This window comes from Branchiostoma floridae, chromosome 9, assembly GCF_000003815.2.
Source record: "Branchiostoma floridae strain S238N-H82 chromosome 9, Bfl_VNyyK, whole genome shotgun sequence".
NCBI lineage: Eukaryota > Metazoa > Chordata > Leptocardii > Amphioxiformes > Branchiostomatidae > Branchiostoma > Branchiostoma floridae.
In genome coordinates, this window is record NC_049987.1 from 5,546,392 (window position 1) to 5,573,925 (window position 27,534).

The window sequence follows — 27,534 nt, forward strand, 5'->3', positions numbered from 1 at the left end:
CTCCTTGTATGTTATAGAACGGATGTTCTCTCTTCACAGGACCATGACGCCATTTCTTTATTCCCTGCGGCGGTTCCTGATCTCACCTGTACGTTACAGGTGTTCCCGTGACACCAAGGCCAGGCGTTAGGCTCCGCTGAACATTTTAATCAAGAACAGAACAACCCAAAACACCGCTCTCCCGTCCGGCTGTGCAGCAGTTCACACGCTAGGGGCGAACATATGGTCGGTTTATACCTCTGTGTGTGGATAGATTTAGGTCTAGGAATCACCTAGCTTAATTAATAGAATTTAGAAGGAATATTCTAATTCAGAAATAAAGTAAAGAAGAATGTTTGTGAGCTATACGGGGAAATATCCTACTAAGCAATAGTTTCCATTCCTACTGCGGTCTTCTACAAATTGATTATGTTGACGATATATCACTTAAACAGACAAAGGTTGAACACATGTTCGGTCTGCACCGGTGTAGGAGTGTAACACAAACGGACAGGTCTACGAATGGTTAAAAAGAAAGGAATGTTTTTGGAAACGCCCGACAGATTAGAAATTTCCTTTCAGAGCAAAGTTAACGTCCATTTTACTACAGACGGATTGATATGTGGGAAGGTCCCAGATACGTGGAGTGAGATCGGAACGATAACAAACGTCCTTGCCACAGAGTCTGAACCCCGAGTGCATGGTGTGACCAAGAGGGTGCTGATTTCAACAGAGTTTAAATTGTACACGGCCATTTCAACCTTCACAGCACTTTACCATGTATTTGTCGAAGAACAATATTACAACCTCCCATGAAAATGTTACGTTTAGAAACGGCACGTGAAAGAGAAATTGTCTCAGATCGCATCTGCATGTTGCTTTTTCTCAAGTGACCGAAAATCCGCCGAACTGTGTTAGATATTATTTTCTTACTTCTTTGATAAGAATACACAAACGTCTGTTTGTTTGTTTGTTTATTTGTTTGTTAACAGATGTAAACAGATGTATAGTACAATTTCACATTCTCATAACAAGAACAATGGACTTAGAATTCCATACCCTAAACTCATGTGTACCATTGTCTTGGAAGAGTTGAGGATCACACGGTCCAAACCAGGTGTACCATCGCCAAGTTCAGGTGTTAGTGTACAGGTGAGGCCGTGGGAAAGGTGGCACTGGTACGGGTGACGGTTCACAAGATGCCGTGCCGATTATATGAATGAATGAAGACCTTTATTGTACGTTTTTGCTTTCTAACAAGCTAAGTACAGGTCAAGGTGAATAGGGTACATCTCCTAAGTACAATCTGTGTAAACTGTAGTACATGACTGGAACTACAAAGTCTGAAGTATACTAGTACTACTACTACTACTACTACTGGTATGTACAGGTTCAACTTCTTCTCGCTTCTTAATACAGTTGTAAATGTAGTTGCAGGTGGAGTTTAGAATACATGGTTTGTCTAATTGCAATAGAAATGTAAACTTTTCAGTACTATTTAAATGCATAAAGCATGGGAACTTATCCTGTACACATTATATACGAGTCTTTTGTAGTCAGACATATTCAAATTAAGATGAAAGGTTGCTACAATGTAACGGTCGTTATCATGTCATTAAAGGATTTATATGATTTAATAATCATATAATCCTTGTTGCATTCATTAGCGATGTTAAAGATAGAAAGGGCTTCGTTACATCTGCGTTGCAACGGTGTCCCTATTGTCGCATTACGAGCTAGCTTCCAATGATTGTAAGAAGCTTATCCCATACTACAACTCCTGTATTAGTTAGTTAAGCTATAGAACTGTAGTTATGTAGATGCCATACTTTGTACCTCGTACAATTGTTGTGCAATAAAGTTATCTGTAATTAATGCATTTATGGGTTTCCAATAACAATAGCTGTGGTCCAATATCATCCCTTGATTTAGTCTTTACTGCGGTTTTTCTAAGATTTTTGTGTTCCATGCTTTCTTGCCATTTTGTACATAGTATTTGATGGATATTATCATATAGCCAGGCGCCGCGGACCAATCAGAATGCACCGTCGCACGGTGGTTTTATTCGGTGGTTATAGCAAAGGACCAGGCGTTATGACACCATATACACCTCGGGGCGGGTCATTAACCCCCAAGTGGCAAACATATAGTAGATCACTTGTTTTTCATTTATAAAGATATGTTATGGGGTTTATTCCGTGTGTGTGGTGTGATAAACACAGTGGCGTTATTGACCTGCGGGGCCGGACAGTGAACCGGACATGTCCACATAAAAGGCCCTCCCGCTAGGACAGGTGTCAGACAGGTGAGAAGGACAGGTGAGAAGGAACTGTACACACCTGTCAGGAACATGGTACATCCGTGAGAGGGGGAGGGACTGAGGTCACCAACAAGTTACGCCATCATTTATATAGAAAAAACATTTAGATTCCTCCCTATGGTGATGCGAACTTGCACTATAAAACAATTTAAACAACTGACCACAAGGCCACGCCATTTTTATTTGTTGGTTGTCAGATCTTTAAAAAAATATGCTGAATTGGCTGCATATCAACAACAAAACAGAGTCTAAGAAGGAACTTGGTTCACACAGTATCAAGGTGTGAATATAGTCAGAATTGCTGTTTTCGATGAAATTAAACTGTGTGGGCTAATAGGTAAGGCATGGCTCAGTATGTAATGTTCGGGACCGTAGCCATAGCCATAGCCTTTAGTAATACACTTTAACCAGTGATAATCACCTGTCAACTTGTGAAATCCAAAGCTATCTGTCACCAAAATCTTCACACGTAGCCTTCGCCCAAACTGCGGACTTTACAACAACGCCGTTAATGTCCGCCCCAGATCGAGCATGAAATCACTTAAGGTCCGGGGCTGACCCTGGCACACCTGCACGTATCCCGGCAGCCCTCACGGCGGATGATGCTAATGGAACTCGAACGACGTCACCATGGCAACGGCAGCCTGAGGTAAGATTTGACCGCTCATGACCCCAAGAATATCCAACGCACTCATACTTGTCGTGCGATTTTTTGTTGTCGTGGGACTTTTTTTTAATGAAAATAACTGTTGTCAAGGATAAATGACAGCTTTTTCTAATCTCCAAGCAGATCCTACAATGGCATAAGATAGTACCAAAGTGGCCAAGAGTTTGCAAGACTGCCAAGAATGACTATCTTTACAAAGAAAACCATACACTGGGTTCTGATTTTTGACGGCAGAATTGATGAGGTTGACATGACATGATGCAGGGTAGCGGAGGAGGGAACCTGAGCCTGCGGCAGGAACTACACCTCCTGGCCGCCATCTTACTGCGCGACAAATCCGGCTGTTAACAAGGTCGGGGCTGAGGATGTCTGCGCAACCTGGTGCGCATCAAGAAGGCGTTTCTTAAAGACCGTGCGTTTCTTAAAGAAAGTACAATATTAGTCCTGTTTATTTCATGTGCAGCCCACTTTCCCTCATTTGTTCTGAAGTTCTTAATTGACACGAAAAAATGCAACAATTCAAATCAAGCTGACCCCACAAAGCAGCCTTTGTGTGCAAAGACAGAAAAAAAGTGTAGTGAGCTAAGATCGATGAAGGAAAATTGGTATTCATACAGGTAAAATCACCATACATAAAGCATTCGTATCAAAACATTATTCTTAACACCAGCTTCGTCAACGTCTTGCCAACGTTTTGTCACTTTTATAAAGAAGAGTGAAGCTTCACAGTAACTTATAGTCGTGGTTATGAGTCAGTGTTTACAAACAAATGAGTATCATTGCAAACAGCTCGACATCTCTTTACTTTTTTTAAAAGAGGGGTTAAACAAGAGATCAGCTAAATCTTGGCTACAGTTGGAGCACGCCCCCCTCCCCACGGCCCTGTCGTATCTCTTTCAGCAGGATCTGATTTTAGACCGGCCCATTCCGGAGGCGGGAAAACCGCGCGAGTCTGCCAAACCGCCATGACGTCTGACCAAGACATCACGTCAAGATATCTCACAATAAAGGTTTGGAGGTCACACAAACTCAACTCGTTGGTGCTCGGACTGAAAAAAAAATCATTTTTTTGTGGATCTGAAATGTCAACAAGGTTTGATTGGAAGTCTGTACCTCTTTCCGCACAGTTCAGAAATAAAGCCATATTCATGTCTTCCTCCCAGGCATCTGTCTTTATCTTTAATCCTTAATGACCGTTTACGTTTGTCAGAATTTTAAGTCTTCCTGGCCTGAAATCAACCACATTCCATTCCATGTTAACCCCATACACTAAGAAACACTTGAATATAAAGAAAAACTACAAATCGTAAGTGATGACATCGATTTGGTTCAAGGTGCGTAACATTGTTACGTAACATTGGACCGGTAAAAGATGGACATTTTTAGCTTTACCTTTTTACTATAAAATGAATACAAACCAAGAAATTACATCAGAGTGGCCCAAGGCTAGCAGACGTATTGTAAAGGAGATCTCGTTCAAGATATCTTAGAAGAAAAACCCCCGGTATGACGACTGTAGTGAGATAGGCAGTCTGGCGTAGAGGAAACACACTTCTGGAAAGTGTTGGTTGTTGACAACCTCAAGGCTAAGCGTCGGAACAAATTTGGGGACATGTATGCCGGCCTTGGCTTAAAACAACGCCTGGGTGGAGGATTGTGCCGGGTAATGTTTCAGCAAAGCCTTGAAATGAGCAAACATCTCACGCAATCGTATATTTTGACAAATCATAGACAGATATTGACTAAACTATAAAAGATATACTTGTTTATTTAATTTCAGTAAATTTCAACGGGGCTTTTCTACGATCGATATATTGACCAAGAATTTACTCGTCTTTCGGAAGGGTTGTAAAACAGGGATCCGAGGAGATGCTTCGAGCGCGTAAATCAGGCAGCCTCATTACTAAAAAATTGGGTACCTACTGGCTGCAAATGACACACCAGATGTATTATATTGCTCTCACATTGTAAAAATGTCTTGTAATTAGAACGGAAGCATAACGGAGTGACTACGCATATTTGAAATAAATGATATAAGAGTTATGTAGTGAGGGGGCTCCCCTTTTCTGAAATAACAACCCTACCCCTCCCTTTCCCTTCCGTTTACTTGTGAAGCGTGAAGGACGCACTTAATTTCCTCCGTATTCCTGGTCTACAAATCAGTAAGTTGACGGATATTCCGCAAAGCTACAGCTAGATGAGTTTTACCTGTTGCCATATTCTTTTATCTCAACTTCATATCAAGGACGTCCCTTTGTTAACACCTGTCAAACTTAAAAACGATGATATAGATACATAATGTGATACAAATCATCAGCTACAGCTCTCTTTACATTGTGATTATTTGTGACTTTGATAAATTGACGAAGCCTGATGCATAACCGGATGAACTATGTCTTCATGTTTCAATTGTCTTCTTAATGCAGTGTCCTCGTAAAAAAAATCCAAAAAGACATTTCACCCAAAAATATACTTTTTGTCTTCGAAATTCGATGGAAATTCAAGTTGAATGAAGCAAAAACAATAGAGAAAAACAATTGATATAAGTACTTAAAACGTAACCAATCAATTATGGTATTACATCAATTGATTGACGGTTTTAGGAGCCTTTTCTCAAAATGAGCAACTGACGCCGAGATTAAAATTTGAAAGCACAGAATGAAATATTCACTCCCCCTGACATACACAGCACATCGTTAATCCAGGGAACCATAGAGGAAGCGGTAATTCCATTGTTCGTTCGCGTGACAAATTTAGACTTCACGCCAACGGAAGGGCTTAACACTGGCCTTAATCGACGGTGGGGTTATTGTAGTTGTCAGTTGAGCAGCGAAAAACAAACAATACTGCAGCGTGCGGATTAGCGCTAGCTATCGTGTGACAGTGACACAGCAAAGCTAGTGTCTTATTGCATCCGCGATGTGTAATGACATTTACATACAGGTGCACTAGACATGGGTGGGTTTCACAAAACAAGCTTAAGCAGCCGTATTTTTGACATTTCTATATTGGGTTTCAGATCGCTTGGTTCGCATATCTGTGAATCAATCCAGTTTTGGGTTTTCGTAGAAGGGAAAGACAAATTACATTCAGCTGTATATGGTCATTTTACATGTGTAGTAAGCGACTGCCAATTTTACTACTCATGTCAGTATATACCTTACACAATGTCTAAACGTGTGTATTTATTTTTTTTTCTTGGCATGTTACGCAGTGCTGTCCGTTTCCGGACATACAGCGTCATATGTGCCGAGCTGAGTGCCACTAAACTTAACCGTAATTTTATTTTTACACAAACGAGAAAAAAGAACCTCACCAAAACCATGTATCTTAAAGAGAACTTTGTTAAGTACTGGCCTAAATCTGCAACTTTTGAACAAAGGCGACTGTTGAACTCTGAGTTCAATGTGCCTAGAGTTATCACCAGTAACCGGCCCCACGGCCGGAGTTATTCGGCCAAGGCCAGAGTGAATAGCCATGTTATCCTGCCCATTCTAACTGATCCTGTTCAACAATTAGCGCCCAACAAATGCTGCTATTTATGTCACCTCTAGCTTACAATGCTCGCGAGCGGACCGTCATTTGTTAACGAATTAACTAACAGATAACAAGATTTGTGGGTGATGTATAAGCGAAAGCCAGAAAAGATTGAAAATGTTTCTTTTATATAAACTCAATGTATCATCTTTTTTAAAACTTTGTCATCCAACGTCTAAACACGTGAATTTGAAAATAACATGACGAGGAATCGCTACAATGCATATTATTAAGTAAAGCCATGGTAACATATGCGTTAAGCACTGCCTTGAATTAAGTTGCCCCTACCGCTACGAAAAGCATGTCTATCGATTGAAATTAACGTGCGAAACCGCTGCTCATAGAAGTGCCACAAAATGGCACAATACAGGGCTGTGTTTAAGGCATCTTACCCCTGTTTTAATATATTGTAGAGAAATGAAACATTTGTAGCAACGAGTGTTTGAACACACAAATCACAGAAATGAATATCATTTGTTCCTCACATTTATTGGAGTAACATTTTCTGTCCACCTCCTTCTTTCTCTCAAGCACTTCCCGACTTCTCCTCAGCGCAACCTCAAATTGTGTGCAATCCCGAGTTACTAACATCCGAACCACAACAAACCAGTCAACATTATGGGTAACGTACAGAGTTACAACCAAACAATGCGAAAGCTTTATTTCCAGGCGTTTCCTCACCAACCCACTCTTATCTTTCCCTCTAGCACTACTCACCAGCGCAGCCTCAATTTTTTTTCCAATTTGGAGTTCCTGATACCCGAACCACAAAAACCCAGTCAACATTCTGAGTAACGTACAGAATTGAAACCGAGAAATGCGAAACTTTATTTCCAGGCGTTTCCTGACTAAACATCTCTCTTTCTCTCTAGCACTTTACACCAGCACAGCCTCAAACTGTTTCAATTTGAAGTTCCTGACACCCGAACTAAAAAAAAAGTCAACATTCTGAGTAACGTACAGAATTGAAACCGAGAAATGCGAAACTTTATTTCCAGCCGTTTCCTGACTAAACATCTCTCTTTCTCTCTAGCACTTTACACCAGCACAGCGCCTCAAATTGTTTCAAATACGGAGTTCCTGACACCCGAACCACCACAAACGAACATTCTGAGTAATGTACAGAACTGAAACGGAGAAGTGCGAAAGCTTTAGTTTATGTCCTCGTTTGATTCAGAGCAGTTTCCAGACTAACCAACCCTCTCTCCTTCTCCCCTCTAGCACTTGTAGTTCCTGACACCCGAACCACAAAAACCCAGTCAACATTTTGAGTAACGTACAGAATTGAAACCGAGAAATGCGAAACTTTATTTCCAGGCGTTTCCTGACTAAACATCCCTCTTTCTCTCTAGCACTTTACACCAGCACAGCCTCAAATTGTTTCAAATACGGAGTTCCTGACACCCCAACCACCACAAACGAACATTCTGAGTAATGTACAGAACTGAAACCGAGAAGTGCGAAAGCTTTAATTTATGTCCTCGTTTGATTCAGAGCAGTTTCTAGACTAACCAACCCTCTCTCTTTCTCCCCTCTAGCACTTCTCACCAGCGCAGCCTCAAATTGTTTCCAATCCGGAGTTCCTGACACCCGAACCACAACAAACCAGTCAACATTTTAAGTAACATACAGAGCTGAAACTGGGAAATGCGAAAGCTTTATTTCAAGCCGTTTCCTAACTAAACATCTCTCTTTCTCTCTAGCACTTTACACCAGCACAGCCTCAAATTGTTCCAAATACGGAGTTCCTGACACCCCAACCACAAAAACCCAGTCAACATTCTGAGTAACGTACAGAATTGAAACCGAAAACTTTTATTTATATTTTTGTTTGATTCAAAGCTGCTACCTTACTAGCCAGCTTACAGGCTCTCTCCTCTTTCCCTCTAGCACTTCTCCTCAGCGCAGCCTCAAATTGCTTCCAATCCGGAGTTCCTGACACCCGAACCACAACAAACCTCGCCGAGCTGTCCGCACCCGACACAAGCCGCGGCCGGGCCGCATTCCTGCCCGGTATCAACCGTCAGGCGCGCGGAGACTGATACTTCCGATACAGCCTGGCTATGCATATACATGTACACCTATCCTGTTACAGCCGCACTATCACTTTTGTAAGAAATCATGAGAATTGTAGTATCGCTAGAGCGGTAGAGATACACATGAACATCTTTCAATCTACCACCGCGATATCAAAAACTTAGGACCGGTCGACCTGATACTTCCGATACAGCCTGACTATACATATACATGTACACCTATCCTGTTACAGCCGTACTATCACTTTTGTAAGAAATCATGAGAACTGTAGTATCGTTAGAGCGGTAGAGATACACATGAACATCTTTCAATCTACCACCACGATATCAACAACTTAGGACCGGTCGACCTGATACTTCCGATACAGCCTGGCTATACATATACATATACATGTACACCTATCCTGTTACAGAGGTACTCTCAATTTTGTACGAAATGTACAAGGAAATCATGACCTTTTGTAAGGACTGAGAACTGTAGTATCGCTCCAGATACACATGAACATCTTTCAATCTACCACCTCGATATCATCAATCGCAGAATTCGGACCTGATACTTCCGATACAGCCTGGCTATACATATACATATACATGTACACCTATCCTGTTACAATGGTACTATCACTTTTGTACGAAATGTCTTTCCCGGCTGACAATTGTAGTGTCACGTTTATACGGGATACATCTTCCAATCTACCACCTCGATATCAACAATCGCACACTTCGGATCTGATACTTCCAATACAGCCGCTATGAAACTGACTATATATATATATATATACATATACATGTACACCTCTCCTGTTACAATGGTGCTGTCAGGATATATACAAGGAAATTTTTCTACAGATAGTAAATTAATGCTACACAAAACCCGACAGAAGCCAAACTTACTATTTCTACTTCCTGAAAGTCGCTACTTCATCTAGTAGCAGTTTGGTCATATATAGTGATGGGCGGCAAAATATCCGCGAGAATCTAAACGCCCGAGATAGTATACAGTTATAGACCATCATATACTGTCTACTTATAAGTATAAGTAATATATAGGTAATGAGTCCAGCCAGTGCAGATATTTAGATGTATGGACCATTTCAACAAGCAATCCGCGTCCTTCATTTTCTACTTGCGATACTATGTTTATAAAAACAAGATAGTGGTCTGTTTTTAGATAGAAAAAAAAGGTTGGTGATTCAAGAAAATCGTATCCAAACGGATTCATATACTGATAAACTTTTTTCGCCCCTATTTCTTGAATAAATTCATTTCATTTCATCTGGTGATTAGGCTCTTTGCGATCCGAATTAATCGACTTCAGGGCGGCTGCCGGGAGAGTTCTCTCCCAAATTACCTGTAAAACTCCCCGTACCTGACAAATCTACATGTGTATATACGAAAAGGGATACTACTAGAAAGACTTGTTTAGATGTGCAGAGATACAAGCCTTTGCTTTTCGTCAGAGATTACGAACAACTTGCACAATTTTATTGGCCGCTATCTTATTATCTGACAAGAAATACTGTAGTAACAAAACCAAAGAAAATCAATCGTATAAATCCGTTAATCTAGACAAATAATCCTCTTGAAATCAATTCGTAGACTATTTCCAATATAAGTAAAGTATACCGGACAATTTTGAGCCGGATATCCCGATGTAATTTTGCCAAAATTGGCAGCGCGTAAGAGTTGTAGTAAATTTAAGGGCGACTGGAACTACGAGCTATAAAATGATATCAACTCTTGTCATTAAAATGTTGAGAGAGAAAAGCCTTCAGATCCCATCGAAAACTACATAGGGTGCCAGACAATTTTGAGCTGAATAGATTGATGTTTTGCGCTATATTTTCCGCGAAGTAGGTTATTTGAGAACAGATGGAACTGCGCATGGCGCGGTACTGGTACAGCGAACCGAACCAAACCAACCCGCGCACCAGTCCTGAATATTCACTTCCCTTCCCCGCACTTTAGCTCAATTTACAAGAACATTTCAAGAATGAAAGTCGGGGTTTAAGAAGGCCTGAAGTCGCGCGAGGAGGAATTCCAGAAAAGCGCGGGGCATTTTCTGTTCGTCTAGAAATGTTACTGCCGCGAGGAAAACGTCTGAATAAATTCATGTAATTTTCTTCCGAACTGTTCGCGAGCTGGAAACGAGTTGTTGGGAGAACTCTCATCTGGACGCGCCATGCAAATGCCCTGTCCAATCTTTTCCTCGGGATTTTCAGATCCTGCCAAAATGGGACGTTGGCTACATAAAGCTTTTAAGTTGATTAGAATGCTTTTCGTTGCCATGTACGAACACACAATAGCTGTACAAGATTGTACAATTGAAGTTCACCAAAAGAAAAAAAGATATCCCAATGTTTCGTCCTGGTTTATCCAACCTTTAACGAAGAAATCAAAACAATGTAAAACGCGTTAAAGTTGATAAAATTCTTCGTGTAATTCCACTTTGGTAACGTTTTTAGAAAATGCATATACTGAATATATTTCCCGACCTCAGGAGCGAATTTAGCGTCCTGTGGACTATCCCGGTTACCGGTAGGTAAATATGTCTGTTAAGTCCTTACCACTAGTATCTACACCTTACTTCGGCACAAAAAAGTCAATTGGAAGCAACGATATTTCAGGAGACGGATGATTTTGACCGCAAGATGGACCAAATAAAGACCCACACGTTACAATCATGTTGTTAAGTAAGGTGGTGACTAAGATACACTTTCCAAGGTGGAACAAAGTATAAAGAAGAAATCTACGTTTCCTTAAACATGATAGGGAAACCCCCACACCTGTTTGCTCAACAATATAGTTCCCTTTTCAATACACGGAGGGGAATGGGAGTCATTGTCGGAAACACAGAGCCGGTTTGTGTGTGGGATCTACATTGTGCCCCCCCCCCCCTCCCGGTATAGCGGCACACAACATTAGCTTTAAAGGTGGAGCGATCCGCTGTATAACCTCGACTGAGTTGATGTACATTATGTGCATACGATTTCATAATTGTTTTCGGTCTCCCTTGAATATTCTTAACTGATATTTCGGATTCACAGAAAAAGAAAGTAAAAGAAATATTCTGATATCAACAAGATACAAAAGGTACCTTCACTTAACAAAGACACAGCAAAATAGTTTTGTGTGAACACGTTACCGTACATATACATGGCGGTTTATCTGTTTGAAAAACAATGATGCTGTTGCAAGATCATTGCAAGTTGTACACTCTATTTTCTATTTACGAAGAACACTTAACAGTGAAAAGTTAATCCCTACTTTCATGTTGACCTTTAGATGGGTGCGAGTAAAGCGATTTCGGAAACTTTGACTTAGCGGAAAGACAACGCCACGCCCACTGACACCTTAAAGGTCCCTTTTACCGCCTTCTTATTCTAACCTGTCGCTCCTTAGATAGAACATCTTGAGATGTCTTTACACTCTCCTTGCGAGACCTACGCAGAGCACACCGTCTGCAAAGACCTACTACAACCTTTTCCGCCAGAAGACGGCTGCATTTTGTACGACAGACTGAAGACAGACTCAACTTTCTGTCGGAAACCTGTCACGCAACTTATGTGACAGACCTCTTATGAATGAAAAAATGTCTTTAGCAAACTAGGTACACAGGTACACATTTACTAGCAGGGTGGAGTGAGGAAAGTCGTGTTTACTGCATGACATAACATAAGTGGCATGTCAGGGGATTCAAAGCCAAGACCTCTGAGTTATGGGCCAAGCACCCTCACCATTACGCCAACAAGTCAAATCAAGTCAAAGTTTATTGCACAACAATTATCGCAGGTACAACGTAAGGCAGAGTGATATACATTGTAAAAGGCAAATGGCTATGTATTAATACAGTACATTCTAGGCTATACAACACGAAGTGAGAGCATCGCGGTGGCGACTGTTCCGAGAGGACCGTTCTGCCTGTGCGGCTGAGCCGGCTGATTGGGCGCTAAACCCGCCGGATGACGGGGTGGACAAGGGAACCGCCCGGAAAATCACACAAAGATTTTCGCCATAATCTCCGCCTATTCTCGCCCTTTGCCGCATCATTACTGGTGAATAATACACAGACCACGATGTAAGTACAGGGAGTGGACCATTCAGTACGGGCTAAAAGAAAACACATAAATGGTTGTTTTGTATGAAGCCTCTACACCTATATCTATACCATAGTTTATTAGTATCCGTATCTGACGAACGTACATTTTGAAAAAAAAACAACAACTCAAAAACGGCATCAAACCCACGGCAAAAACAAAAATCTATGTCCGTCTTCTGAAACGCAGACACGACCGATGCTATTAAACCGTAAGTATCACAAGGAACCCTCTGATTGACACTATTGCCACTTTGACGTACGTCCTTTTCATGTAATTATTGCCATTCATATACAATGCTATCTAAACCCACGTCTCTTCACCGCAATATTGTGAACATATCCGCCTTTGTGGACTCTAATGAAGCTCTTTGTTGATAACCTTTCCCACGACTCGAACTACGCACCCTCCACCAAAGGCTCTACGTTATTTACCTCTTCTAACAATATTGCCCAACTGTAGCGATAGGAAAACAGCGTGATCAGGAAAAAACACCGATGTCAAAACACCGACTGAGCCTGGTAAAGGGGAACTGCTATTTCTTTGCCGTCTTGTTGACTTCTCAACTCAAATAAAAAGTGACAAAGACGGGATCATACCAGCTTATGTTATTCAAACAACAAATTCCCAGGAATCTTTCAGCTTTTCAGCAACGTATGTTATGTGGTGCCATTTTCTAAGTATACACTTGCAAGATTACGTATCCCGTCACTAAATATAAAGGAAAACTATATACGTTTTATACAGTTTGACATTATTCGGCAAACCTTTTCTATCTGTAGATACCAGTGTACTGTTTCAAATTTTAGAAAAAATGACTCGTACAATTCTAGGATGTTGTCAATTTTCTTCGCTTGGTGGTCTATTTATGTAGCGACAAAAAAGATGAAACTGTGTCATACGGTGCATGCAGGTATGCCGCAAAAGAAGCCACCAGACAACCAAAAGCACCAGTTGTTTTCATTTTTTGAATTCAAGTTAAGAAAAAGTAAAGACTTTAAGAGTTTCATAACCTAGCTAGAACAGTATGTCCTCAGACAAAAGCGAAGGTAACAATAATGAAATGAGCAACTCTTTTTTCCCTAAAACTTCCACCAGAAGGTAGCCCCTGTAGCGCACCTGTTCCCAGAGTTAGACAGCCAGAAAAAGTAAAGACTTCAAGAGTTTCATAATCTAGGGGTAGAACAACATGCCCTCAGACAAAAGCGAAGGTATAACAATTATGAAATGAGCAATATTTTTTTTCCGAAGACCCCCGCCATGACACAGAAGGTAGCCCCTGTCGCGCACCTGTTCCTGGAGTCAGACATCACGACTCGCGCAGACGTGATTTGTTTATTTCTGGGCGAGTTTTGACAATTTCCGAGCCGAAGCAAAAGGAAACGAGAGAAGTGTTGCTGCGGGCGGTGATCTGATGTCTGGTTCCTCACGGGTAAATCTACTAGACAATTCCGACTCTCACAAACAACTTCTGCACACAAATATGCATTAAGCGACTCGGCAGAAATGTGTTATGTTGCAAACGTGAAGAAGTAGTAAACGAGACTGTTCTTGTTTCCTATAACCATGATACCTTTGATTGTTTTATCTGTCTGGTTCCTCACGGGCAAATCTATCAGACGATTACGACTCTCACAAACAAGTTCCGTGCACAGATATGCATTAAACGACTGGGCAGAATGTTATGTGTTATGATGCAAAAGTGAAGAAAGTAGAGACTGTTTTTGTTTTCTATATCCATGATACCTTTTATCTGTCTGGTTCCTACTCGGTTATGTACCAGACGAATGCGACTCTCACAAACAATTTCTACACACAAATATGCATTAAGCGACTTGGCAGAAACAAGTCGTGTTGCAAAAGTGAAGAAGTAGATAAAAAAGAAAAACCCGAGACTGTTTTGTTTCCTACAACTACTTGATTGTTTTATCTGTCTGGTTTCCTCGCAGGTGTATGTACCAGACGATTGCGACTATCACAAACACCTTCTGCACACAAATATGCATGTATGAACTGATTCAAAAGAAGAGACAGACTCGCTTTAAAAGCGAAGAAGTAGATAAGAATACCAACCATTGGACATCTGTTTTCCACTTCCTATAACCAAGATATCCATGACTTGTTTATCCGTCTGGGTTCTTCCCCCGTAAATATCCGAGACGATTTCTTTTAACACAGACGAGTTAGGCACACAGATATGGCACGCGCGTCAACCTTCGACAGAAAGCGTAAATGAGAATAAAAATCTTTCGATGTTTGGTGTCTTTTTAAGCCTTTATGTGTTGAACCGTGATAATCAGGGTTTTGTTCAGAAAGAGAACCAAATATTCCTCTAGTGTGTATTCTGATCATAAACCTTCTCTTTTTCCAAGAAAAAGAACTTGAAGTTCCCGAAATAAAAGTATTATATACAACAGCACCTTAACACATTACAGCCCATTTGGCGAGAGTTCTATCCCAATAGTACATATCCACTTCATGTATTTGCTCTCCCTATTGCGTGTGTCCCCGTGTTTGCCTAAGTCTTGTGCTGGGCACGTGTTGTACTGAATGTGTTTCTCGCTCAATACTTCAACAAAACCACAACTAAACGTGCTTTCGGTTTGCACTGTACAATAGCAGAAGTCTAACTACATACATGGGACTGTTTTTGGTCAATAATATCCCCACACATATGTTATCGGCTTTCGATACGTACTTTCGCACCATTGTCATTTTGAATAGCTGTGGTTTTCTAACATTCTTCCAAAGCACAGCGTATGTGTAAGTAGTGATTCAGCAACTCTGACTTAGCATAAGTCCTTTTGAATTGTTTTTGATTACTACATAAGAAGCTACAATCCAGAGAATGCCCCAAACGCGCAGCGCGCCCCACCAATGTTAAGCGCTATGGAACATATGTTAAACACTGGCGGGCATACATACGAACCGCCACCATCGCCAGCGCTTCCGAAATGAAGAATACGTATTAACTCTTTCCCTAGATTTTTCCAAAATTCCTAAAAGCCCTCGGTCCGCCTCAGTCGGAATGAACAGGGGAAGAATTCTTACATTCTTTTCTTACACGGAAAATATTGGTGATCGAATCTTTACTCCAAAGATGAATATTGAGTACATGCATATCGTTTGTGAAATATACACCACATTGAAGTATGGTTGTCGTTTTCTTTATACAAAGTTCAAGGAAACGATATAATGTGTTATATAGACTACAAATTTGATTTCGACTGCGCGTTTTCTTTCCTCGTTCAATAGTCGAGACGGTACGTTGAAATTACATGTGCGTATAAGGTACATACTAAATGTATACTAAACTTTATACATGGTACACAAAATATGTATCTGTTTGAAAGAAACGTTCGCGGACAGTACATTATAGGCTGCGAGTTTGATTCAGACTTTATGTTTTCTTTCCTCGTGTTTTTCTTTATCGTGCCAGAGCGAAGCCGGCACCGGTAAGGCACGGGCGCCAAATCTGGCGCGCAAACACGCGGGGCAGCGAGAATCGGCGCCCGTCCAAACAGAGGCTATTTATTGACGGGGCCACATTCAACACAGGGGCAAGACATTCTTCCGCCCAGGGGACGGCAATTGTCGCCTACCCTCTAAGGACTTCTCCCGATCCCAGCTCGGTCAAGTCTACTAAATACTCCATACTCTCTCTTGTCAGGGACCATTTTGGCTTTGACGTATGTTTTAACAAATCATTAATATTTGAAATTACACTTGAACTACTTCCCTTGCCGCAACCCCAGGGCCACACCTGGAAGAAACAAGACCCACTCAAACAATTTGTGGCCAGTTGTATTAAAGACAACTTCCACACTGTAAGAAGCGAGTCGGCGAGTTTTGGCATGGCACTAAGTTTCAAACGTAGCCTATCAAAGAGTATACCTGTGTCTTAGTGATTGCTACATTGTAATTCTGCCACATCCCGGCCTAACCGCTACACCTGGCAGAAACATGTCAGATCTGCGGCCACTTGTAGCAAACACACCCTGACAGAACTCGTCACTGTAAAGTACCTACAGTCGTCACCCAAGATAGCGAACAGGCCTGTCCGTATTGTCAAGTCTTCGCGTCAAGTGTGGAGTCTGTGTGGCGAGCGTTATACACCAGATGGTACAGCGCACTTGGACGTGTCACAGCTATAGCTTACAAGCCGTCACTGTTGTTCAGGATTCGGAGCTACGTTAGGTGAAAAAAAAAAACTTCTTACACGGATTTAAAATATTTCTTAAGGACAATGACTGAAGTTAAAAGTCACACAGTAGATGGTGCTTGACGTGCCATAACTATAACTTACCAACAGTCCTACAGAATTAAAACTGCGTTAAGAAAACTTCTTTAGATATCAATTATCATAGACATAGAGGACTTATTATCACAGTCGATGGTGACCATGTGGTACCGCATATTTGGACAAGTCACAACGGCAACTTACGAACTGTACCGTCGATATTGTTCAGAATTCGGAACTATTTTTGCAAAGCAGGCTCCTTTTTGATCAAATAATATCGCTCAGGTAACCGATATAAAATTGCCATTTCACAACTGACAAACATTTAATGACCTAGTCTTTTTTTTTACCTTAACAAACGACTTAAATCTTTACATAGCAAACACCACTTCTTGTACTTTTGTTAAGTCATTAATTAACAAATGTTAGGACATATATTGATTGTACGAGATCTCGAGTATCCTTTAAGAACAACTTCAGGTGATTTGTAGCGTCTTGTCCAGGTACGAATACACGAAGTTTATTCTCTCTCTTTCTCACCTGGCCTGTAGCACACAGGTAGACGGCAGGTTAAAGGCAGCGGCTTTACAGCGACACCTGGATGCCGAATTCCCACACCTGTTCGAACAGGTGTTTCGTGTGTGTCTTCAGGTGTGCTTGCTCCGTTTAAGGTATTTTCCCCGATAAATGTATTTCTACCAAGTCATGTTACACAGCAATTGGACGTGTTCACAACAATTAGAAAATAGAAACAGTTGAAAGAAACAATTAGAAAAATCAATTTGCAATGAAACGTGTGTTAGATCATAGAGTCTAAGCTCTGAATAAATGGCCGGCGGTACAACGCACAAAAAAAGCACGGCACTATTTCAGACTCAAGCACAATATGGTGAGTAAAATCAACACGAGCCTTTAAAACGCATCTTTATCCATGAACTTGTTAAACACGTCCAACGTTACAGAAGACATTACTGACGCCACTTTTAAAATATGTTACAGAAGCCGTGGATATGAAATACACTGCACTGACGAAATCAAATCGCTATGGACGGATTAGATCTAGAACCTACCCTACCAAGGGCAGAAAACTCACAAACGTTCTAAAATCTTACAAAACCTTTTAGAGTGGATGCACTTGGATTATGTTTGCATTACGAAACAGCATCGTAATATACATCCAGACTCCCACTATATGCTTAATCAGACTTATCTTACACATTTTACGTAATACATGTACACCTTTAACATTATTAACGAAGACTGTATGCATAGTCCAAAACACCCTCGCAATGAGGGCACACAAGGACAATGTCTTCTAGCTTTAACAAAAATGTAGTCCAAAATACCCCCGTATTAAAAACCCATGCAAGGACCCCCACACTACAGGCAGTACCCAGACATACACACCCACTCAGTGATTAGGTATAGCTATCATCATACTTTGATTTCCGTGTAACTTATATACCCATTGCACTTCTAATATGATGCACCAATCATGTACACTGAAAATACCCGTGTGGTACAAAATTTCCAGACACAGACATCTACCCTATGATTAGGTAAACCTGTCCGTATACCTGTATATCCAGGTGGATGTATATCTATTAGGCCGTTGAAATAAGGAGGCAAGCCGGTAGATCTAGGTAAAAACGGCTTCAACCCACGGCGCTAGCACTTCAAGAGACCGCAAAATCCTAAGGAAAGCTCCGGTATTTTACGTTGTGGCTTTTTGTAACATTATGTTTTTCATAACTTTGCGATCGAACTATATTGTACAGACAATACTAGAAGCAACTGAGCCATATAGGTATATTTTGCCTAAATCTAAGGAGATATGCAAGATCATTTTTCAATTGCAACGTTTATCACGACTGAATGAAAATACATGAAAGCAAGTTGTGCCCTTGACATTTCTATATCAACAACACTTTGATATTTAGGCAAGATTCATTCGATATCTCGTCTGTCTATGAAATAATACAAATGGGCGGGCGCATGCGAGTGTGTATGATGTGTGTGTGGCTCCGGTTATTTCTAAAAGTACAACAGGTCTATTATACGCGCTTTTAGCCCAGGCGCCTTCCAACCAGTTGAACATACATGTGTAGCAGTATAGGGCTAAGATCGCAATAATTTTAATAGTTCTATCCATGCGCGCGTTTTTTTTTGTCTAGGATTCCTGTATTGAGGGCTTTCAGGCGTGTACTGATCGCTATGTTTAAATTTCTCTTACATGTAGTACTAGGCTGCGATCATGAGCGACTGTTCAAACTTGATGTGTGTAACGCTTGGTTTTATCATTAGAATATGATGCTAGATGTAAAAGACAGCAAATCATTTCAAAATAAACTAGAAAGATATTCACTCTTTGTAAAAAGAAAAAAACAACTGAGCGATCCGTAAGATTTTGAGTTGGTCGCAGCCTCTTTTAGAAAGCGATTGTAAGGCATTTTAAACGTCTTAAGGGTTAAAAACGACGTTAAAATTTATCAGTATGTGTTTTAATTTCTGTGTCGAGCCGTCCGCGTGTACTGCGAGCCGGCGGGACTGGCTCCATGTGTATATTTGGAAGCCCCGTGTTGGTAAATACGGACGGTATGCGGGTGTTGACTCGCGGGCCGGTGCAGGCAGCCCGGTCGGGGGCACATGCCTCCCCTGCCCTCCGCGATCAGCGCATTCCTCCCCTACTATGGAGGGAACGCGCTTCGGAGTCCTTCGGTCACATAAGTACAGATTTTTCGCGCGTTTAGTAACATAGTATCGGTAGTAGTACTCGCTTCTGTTTACAAACCACACGCACTACTTACGAAAATCTATAACCCATTCTAACTAACTTACAAACTGAGGTATTATTTTCGTCGAGCTAATTTCGTCCATCGCGTGAGAACGCTATCACAGCCACTTCTTCCTGATTGGTTAATTAACACGCGTTTCTGTCTGTCCAGAATCGTTCGTTCTGACTCCATTATTTAATAGAGTAGACGAAACTGTACACTCGGCTTAAAACAAACAAAGGGGTGTTGAAAGGTTGTCCTTCTAAATCATTTACAGATACCTAATCATAATGTGTCTTGTCTTATTTGACGACCGTATGTCATGTTTCTTGTCTTAAGCCATATTTTATCGTCTTTGTGTATATTCTAAACGTCTGTTGCATTTTGATAGCGATGTTGAACGTATCAATTCTATAAGATGACAATTTCTATAGGGGCGATACAATGTAAATGCAGTCTATTTTAGTTATTGACTTTCTTTAACATCAAGTTATAGAAAATAATACCCCCTATTTTTGCCCTAGACATTACTATAAAATCTAAATCTGATTGCAAATATCTAAGAAGCCTCCGATTACTTATTGACAGGTAGTTTCCATGTTGGCGAACGTTTTATATGATGACATTTTCTGCAGATACCGTATATGATATTACATGACATGTTCATAGACGGACCACTACCTCCACCCCGCCCCTTGTTTTTAATCAAACGTACTGTGAAACTGAAATGTGTCCAAGAAAATTCTAGACTCCAATATCACTGTATTTCAAATATTTCTGCCATTTGTACAAGACGATTTTTTCTACAAAAATATCTTGATATGACATTTATATTCGAACCACCGTAGCATACGCCCACCCCACCCCACCCCCCCTTGTACAAAAAAAAAAATATAACAATCCTTGCCTTTATGCATGTTCAAGGGGGAAAAAAGACAAATTCTGATATTGCTTGTCAGATTTTTCTAGTACCAACTTTAACTTGTGTATGATGACATTTGAAGTCATGACGATATATGTTACATGTTTATGACCGTATGTACCACTGGGCCCACCCCAACCATTGTCATTAAAAGTCGCACAGCAGATCTTATTATCCGTTTTTCAACCCTAAAGTCACTTGACGATGGTTGCATTTCCTATATGTTGGTGCCACTTGCATATGACGACAATTTCTGACGTAAAATGATACTTTATAACTCGCCCCCCCTCCCCTTATACTGTCAATCTTTGACTTTATGCATGGTCACGGTCAGAAAAAGACAAACTCTAATGTTCATTGTATTTTCTCCCCCAACTGTCATTAGAATAAAACTATGCTAGATGTTACACGTTAATACTCTATAATACTCTCGGTCGGCTCCCCCCATACCCACCCCACCCCTTCAAGTTTTAACACGCCGTGGTCCTAGGTCCTGACATGACATGTCGCATCAACTGCAGCTTCTGTATTTGGGACCCCAAAAATACCGACAGCTGACAACGGGCCGTATAGGCATGGGGGGGGGGGGGGGGGGCGACTCTTGGTGATATCAGTTATCACGAGTTGGAGAAGAATGCTGCCCCGATTTTGGGGCGACATAACTCTATTCTAGATATGTGCAGCCCATTAATACTGTCGACTTTCTGACATAGTTGGGTAGTAAATGTTGGCCACGCTGGTACATGCCCTTTCATTGTTTATCAATGCTATTTTTCTCTAATTCTGATATTTTGTCAAGTATATCAATGGTATTCTTCACAACATTTCGTAGCGATTGCTCTACATGTGTATTTCAGATATCAATAACCTATATATATATATACCACCGACAAGCATTTTGAAATTGGACTTAAAAAAAGCCCCCCCCACCTTTGGGTATGTATCGTAGTCATGTGTTGAAGCCAGTCCTATTTTTCTGATTCATCAAATATGTGCTAAGTATCACAATATTATTCTTCAAAATATTATTCTTGGTCTACGTAACCTTTCGTTTGGCACCGTCTTAATCATTTAACGTTTGCAAATTGTCCCCAAAATATAGATGATTTTCTGTCTAGATGTTTTGAATATTTCATAATCATATCAAATAATCGGAAGATGGGTATCTATGATATATATGGTAGCGGATATTGTTATACGTGGTATAACACGATGCAATTTTGAGTGTTAAATTTTTGGTCCTTGTTTGAGCTAAGGTGGACTTTAAGGGCGACGTTTTTTGGACTTAAACGTTACAAACGGGGTGTTGTCGGGTCGCAGTTGTCAATATCCCGTCTAGTTAGGGGTGTAAATCGAGCCGAGATCGTCCCACTTCGGAATGTTACCCCGATTACTGGGGCGACATTGCTGCAGCATCTGAGGCGTACATGTATCCGTCTACTGTACAACACGGGACGACACTACAGTGGTTGTACTACCGTTTTGGGGGCTTGTTGTTGCACTTGTGGTTTGTGTCAGAATGTGGCGATAGATCGTGCAGTGTGTGTGTGTGTGTGTGTGTGTGTGTGTGTGTGTGTGTGTGTGTGTGTGTGTGTGTGTGTGTGGAACATTTGTTCGCCTCATGCAGCGTCTACACAGTGATCAACAGATCGTCATACGATCACATGAGGTCTTTGACGTCTGTCCATGTCATACCACAACTTTGTCACATTGTCATTATTTGCATTATAGACAAGGTAACGGTAAAAGAAGCTCTTTTGTATCATCAAGTTTATCCTAGAGGAAGTTAGAATATTTGGTTTGGATTTGGTATTTGCGACACGAGTATAAACGTGGCCTGCACCAGCTAATACGGTATGACTAAGATAACAACTGCTCGCCCGAGGGACGGACTACCCGTGGCGCAGTAACGCGCTTTTTATCGGTCTCTGATAGCTTGTTTTAGACATCAATGATGGTTTTACAACTATCGTGTGGGTAGGTGTGATCAAGGTATTTAGTGACTCCTTAGTGAAGGGACTTACCGCTTTTCCATGCGGACGTTTCGGGTTTAGACGCGGCCGAAGTCGCCGCGGTCGTGTCGGTTCCGAAACTGGAGGGTTGACTCAAGGCTCGACTGAAATGTTCGTCCACCACCGAGTTACAGTCCCCGGAAAAGTACGTGAAGAGAACACACTTGGAGTTGATGTACTCCGCTTCGGGAGGCTTGTCTCCACCAGAGTTTGTTTCGGAATCCTTGTGGTTCCTGTCCGCAGTGTTGCTGGCCCCGCCCGCCGCGGTACCGGAGCTCCCGGCCGAGCTGCTCGGCACAGAAGAGGAGGTGTGCCCGACGGAGTGTGACGTGAAGTCCGCTGCGGCCGAGGACGAGCTCAGGCCCAAGGTGGACTCCTGCATCTTCCGGTACAGCTCGAACTGCTGAAATGCAATCGGAGAAAATTTCTCAAATATTTCATCACAATGACATTAACGTGGTGGTACAGAGGGGGTGGGGAGGGATCACACTGTTACCATTGCGTCACTGTAAGGCCAAGACTGGCGTGCAAGCTGCTCGCCGTGGCGTCGGCACGGACCGGCCGGGCAAACAAACCGGCTAATGAAGCCACTATTTATCTAGGAAAAGCAGGGAACGGACCTGAGTCGGGGCGGGGTGCGAGAAGAAATGGTGCTGGTACGGCTGGAACATCACATCGATACAGGACATGTTCGCGCCGGGTCGCTCACGGGGATTCCTTCGGGCCGCCTGACACGTTCCGCCGCCGACTGGTTCAGCGACAGGCCGCTGCGCATGAATGCCGTGCACGGGCTCAGGTATGTAAGTCAGCTGGTGGTGTGTGGACCAGCGAGAACTAACTAGCTTAGCAGGCCGTCCTACAGGCTACAACCCGCCGCGAGCCCCGAACAGCTGTAACACGCACTTGTGGAATGAGACCACGCCTACTTGTCAACCCGACCAATCACCGACGAGCGAGAAACTTCGCCAACCAATGAGAACACAATACGAGAAGAACCCTGTCGCGACCGTGATCGAATCAACCAATCAAAAAACAGGCGCGGAAGAAGAAAACATGACATCTGTTCTACTCCATGCTTCAACACCATCATAAAATCCCACTTTCTCTAATCCATTCATTCTCATTCTCAAAGTCTTAATTTTCTCACTTCCACATTCATGCATTCATTAATTCCTTCCATTTATCCTTGAAAACGAAGCAGGTAGTTTGTCCCGCCCCCTGTTGTACACCTGTTCCTCAGTTCATTCATGATTTCTTCCACTCCCGAGTCCCGGGCTTCTGCCGGATGACCGGGCATAACGTCATTGGGTCTACCACGCTAGGCTGCGCCGCGAAATTAGGGTCTTCGTGACACGAAAGAGGCAAGAATTACAACGAAGTTCTTTGTACTCTAAGTGTTCTTAGTCTTGCTCAAACGATGGCGTGACCCAAAATTCCAATTAAGTGTCACAGTTTATCATATCAAGCCAACCTAAGCAAGCCTCATCGACTCAGATAACCTTCTCTTTTTATTTGTAGGGGTCTAGATCTACTTGTCATAGTTTAAGCCAATCAATACAGCTGCTACAAGTTCATTTGGAATGTGGAAGACGTAAGTTTAGCCACAGAGGCGTTTGTCAGTGGAATCACCTTCCAATGACTTTAAAAACGGCTCCAAACATTGGAACTTTCAAGCGTATGATGAAACTGAGAGCTGACCTCTGACCTCACGACCGGACTGAAGTATGATTATGGAAAACGATCTTTTGTGTATATTATTTGTATGTTACGTACATGTATTGTGTTAATGTGTCATGTACTATGTGTTCCAGGGCCCCACTGTAAAGCAGTGTGATACACTGAGCTGGGCTACCCTGGCTAAAGAAAACAGAATAAAAAAACAACAACAAAAACAACGTTACTATCATCGCGACACAACATAACTATTACTATTAGATGCACATTATTCCTTCGACGCCTAAGACTTAGATGGCATTCGCCGTACGACAGGGTTACGACAACAAACTGAAGATATTCTTGGGACAATCGTGGAAGCGTCGCACAGAATGCAGCTGTATTGTGACGGAAAAGGTTGACTGGTTGTCGTAATTCATTACAGGCGGGCGGTTCTGTCACGGCTTCGTAGAAAATCGTACGAGAATAAAAATCACAGGAAGACTGTGTCTTTGTACATGTTTATCGGTAGCGGCCATCTCTGCTACTGTCGCAAGGCGCGTACACGCATACATCACGACACGCCTGACTGTCCCAGCGTCCAAACAACCAACCCACTAGACAAACACGGAACCACTAAATAACCCTCGACAACCCTTATCTAAGATAAACCAGCATTAAGCCTTCCCCTTTTTTTAAATCCACCGTTCCTTGTCTTGTCATTCCAGCGTAAAAGTAAAACCGCAGTCACCATGTCGTCCAATCTGTTGTGGTAATGCTTTTAATTTTGGAGGCTATGGCAGTCTTCGACAAAACAGCTGAAATTTGCAGAATGCATCCAGTACTTTCCAACGAATTTCCCACTTGCAAATTGCATGATACAATATCGTCTGATTTCCAATTCTATATTTGCTCATTTCCCAAATCATATCAATGAGTCAATCTCCCCCCGAATGCGTTACGCGAATCTCTCACTGAAATCGTCATGTTCCATTTCTCCCGCCATGTTGATTATTCTCGCGGTGACTGAAGTTTCCATGTAACGTTGTCGCGCGTCCTTTGTGGTGAAGTCGATCGTTTCCTATGTTTTAGGCGCGCTTTGTGCACCGTGTATAACATTTCACGTGCGAGTGCGTACAGGGGGTTGGCTTTCGCACGGTATGGAAATGAGGATAAGAAAAATACCTGACTTTCACTTCTACATCCTGTTTCTGTGTAAAAGATATCAGCTTTACATAGGGAAACATCACAGCGCATTGTTGCGTTGCAGAGAACAAGTATGTAGATCCATAATAGGTTTACTCTATGGATATTATATTGAGCCTTTCGGACATTGCGTACTTATGTTGTTATTCATGATGAGCAAAGGTATTTGTTCTTGGAATATATGAGTAGTCATTGATGTATTAGTAGTGATTATTAATATTCACGTATCAAAAGATGACGCCAGCATTTAATTAGCAACAGCCCGTGGCATCCATTTTATCTTGTAGACTTTGTCGTCATTTTAGTGTATGCGTTTCTCTCTTCACATGATTTTTAAAACTTTATTTCTGTTCATTTTGTTGAATGTTTGGAAATGTTGGAAGTTTGATGTTAATAAAATAAAGAAACAATTAAAGTTAATTATGCCAACGGTCTAAAAAATCAACGGAATGTTGTTAACGCGTGGAAAACTGTTGACATTCGGAAGTTAACAAGGACTTGTGGGTATAGAACAACATTCTGTAAAAGATACGAAAAGTACAAGTGACACTGCCTTTTCTATATGCAATGTATTGCTAAGTCTTTTACGTGACGTATCATATTTTCCACTTCCCCTTCACGCCCCTTCAATTATCTTTCCGATCCATCACCATGGCTTGTGTTTTAATCACCTAATAGCGCGTACTAATTCTAGTTTGAGCCACGACGTGGATTAGGCATGCTGTCATCCGTTACCCTATCTTTCCTTCCTTTATTCATCTAAATCTTTCCCTCCTTCTCTTCTTCCCTTCCCTCAGTCCATCAGCACGGCTTGTGTTTTAATCCCCGCCGATGCCGGTGTTAATAGCGCGGACTGCGGTCTGTGCTAGTTTGAGTACACAGGTGTGCTGTCATCCGTTTCCCTCTCTTTCCCTCCCTTTATCCATCTAAATGTTTCCCTTCTTCTCTTCTACCCTTCACTCTGTCCATCAGCACGGCTTGTGTTTTAATCCCCGCCGATGCCGGTGTTAATAGCGCGGACTGCGGTCTGTGCTAGTTTGAGTACACAGGTGTGCTGTCATCCGTTTCCCTCTCTTTCCCTCCCTTTATCCATCTAAATATTTCCCTTCTTCTCTTCTACCCTACCCTCTGTCCATCAGCACGGCTTGTGTTTTAATCCCCGCCGATGCAAGTGTCACAGCGCGGGCCCCGCCATGTGGCACAGTACTGTTCAGGCGTGCTGTCATCTTTTATCCTCTTCACTCATTCATTCCATCCGTCTCTTCTACCCTTCACTCTGTCCATCAGCACGGCTTGTGTTTTAATCCCCGCCGATGCCAGTGTTAATAGCGCGGACTGCGGTCTGTTCTAGTTTGTGCCACAGCGCGGATTAGGTGTACGGAGATCAAAGACGCCGCCCTGATCCACACTTCCGCGCGGCTCTCCTCGGTCGGACCGGGGGATTTCGGCAGGCCCGGCCCGCGAGCTGCCTCACTGCGCACCGATAGCGTACTGAGGGGAGATAGGGCCGAGGAATCGATGGAGAAGAGAGATAGGAGCGCGAGGGAAATTCTCTTGATAGCGGTTATGTAAATGCTAGGTCGCGTCTTAGCCGCATGGTGGCGCTATTATCTCTGATTATGACTGAAACTTTTATTTGTTCATCACAGTATGTCAATACGCCACTTACGTCAATATTAATATAGTCACAGACCTTAGACGAGACGAGTATCATTGTATAAATTGATCTATCAATGTTTCCCTACACTGTACCGTGTGCAAATGTCGTGCAATAAAGTTTATTCATTTATTTATTTATTCAATAAACTTTTAGATTTAGAACATTAGCATGTGAAATTAGAGTAGCCATATGCCCCACATTGTTGTTGTTTATCGTTGATGGTATCTATTTTTGGTGTTTGCAACTAGACTTAGGGTAAGAACTTGAAGGAAACAATTTTCAATTTCAAAACAAATTATCAAAGTTGGAAGATCTTCTGTCGCACAAAACCTATATATTGTTCTCAATGTTGCCAATGCTCTTCTGAACATAAAATACTGGAAGAAACTGAAATCTTGATCAGAATCAACTTAAAGAAGTAAGAGAAGGAA

General features: G+C 41.9%; 1 protein-coding gene across 2 annotated transcripts in view; it reads right to left on the reverse strand.

The window, feature by feature from the left end:
• The window catches only part of LOC118422697 (transcription cofactor vestigial-like protein 2), a 33,407-nt gene extending 9,787 nt beyond the window's left edge, over positions 1-23,620 (reverse strand). Inside the window, exons 1-2 of one of the 2 annotated variants that reach the window (XM_035830396.1) lie at positions 23,205-23,620; positions 22,597-22,984 (exon numbers count right to left, since the gene is read on the reverse strand). In XM_035830396.1, the coding sequence (XP_035686289.1) occupies positions 22,597-22,984; positions 23,205-23,273 (457 nt within the window). In that variant the 5' untranslated portion in view covers positions 23,274-23,620. Of the gene's footprint in view, positions 1-22,596; positions 22,988-23,204 lie in introns of both variants that reach the window. The other variant, XM_035830395.1, reaches the window with a different exon arrangement.
• Between the last annotated feature and the right edge of the window lie 3,914 nt (positions 23,621-27,534).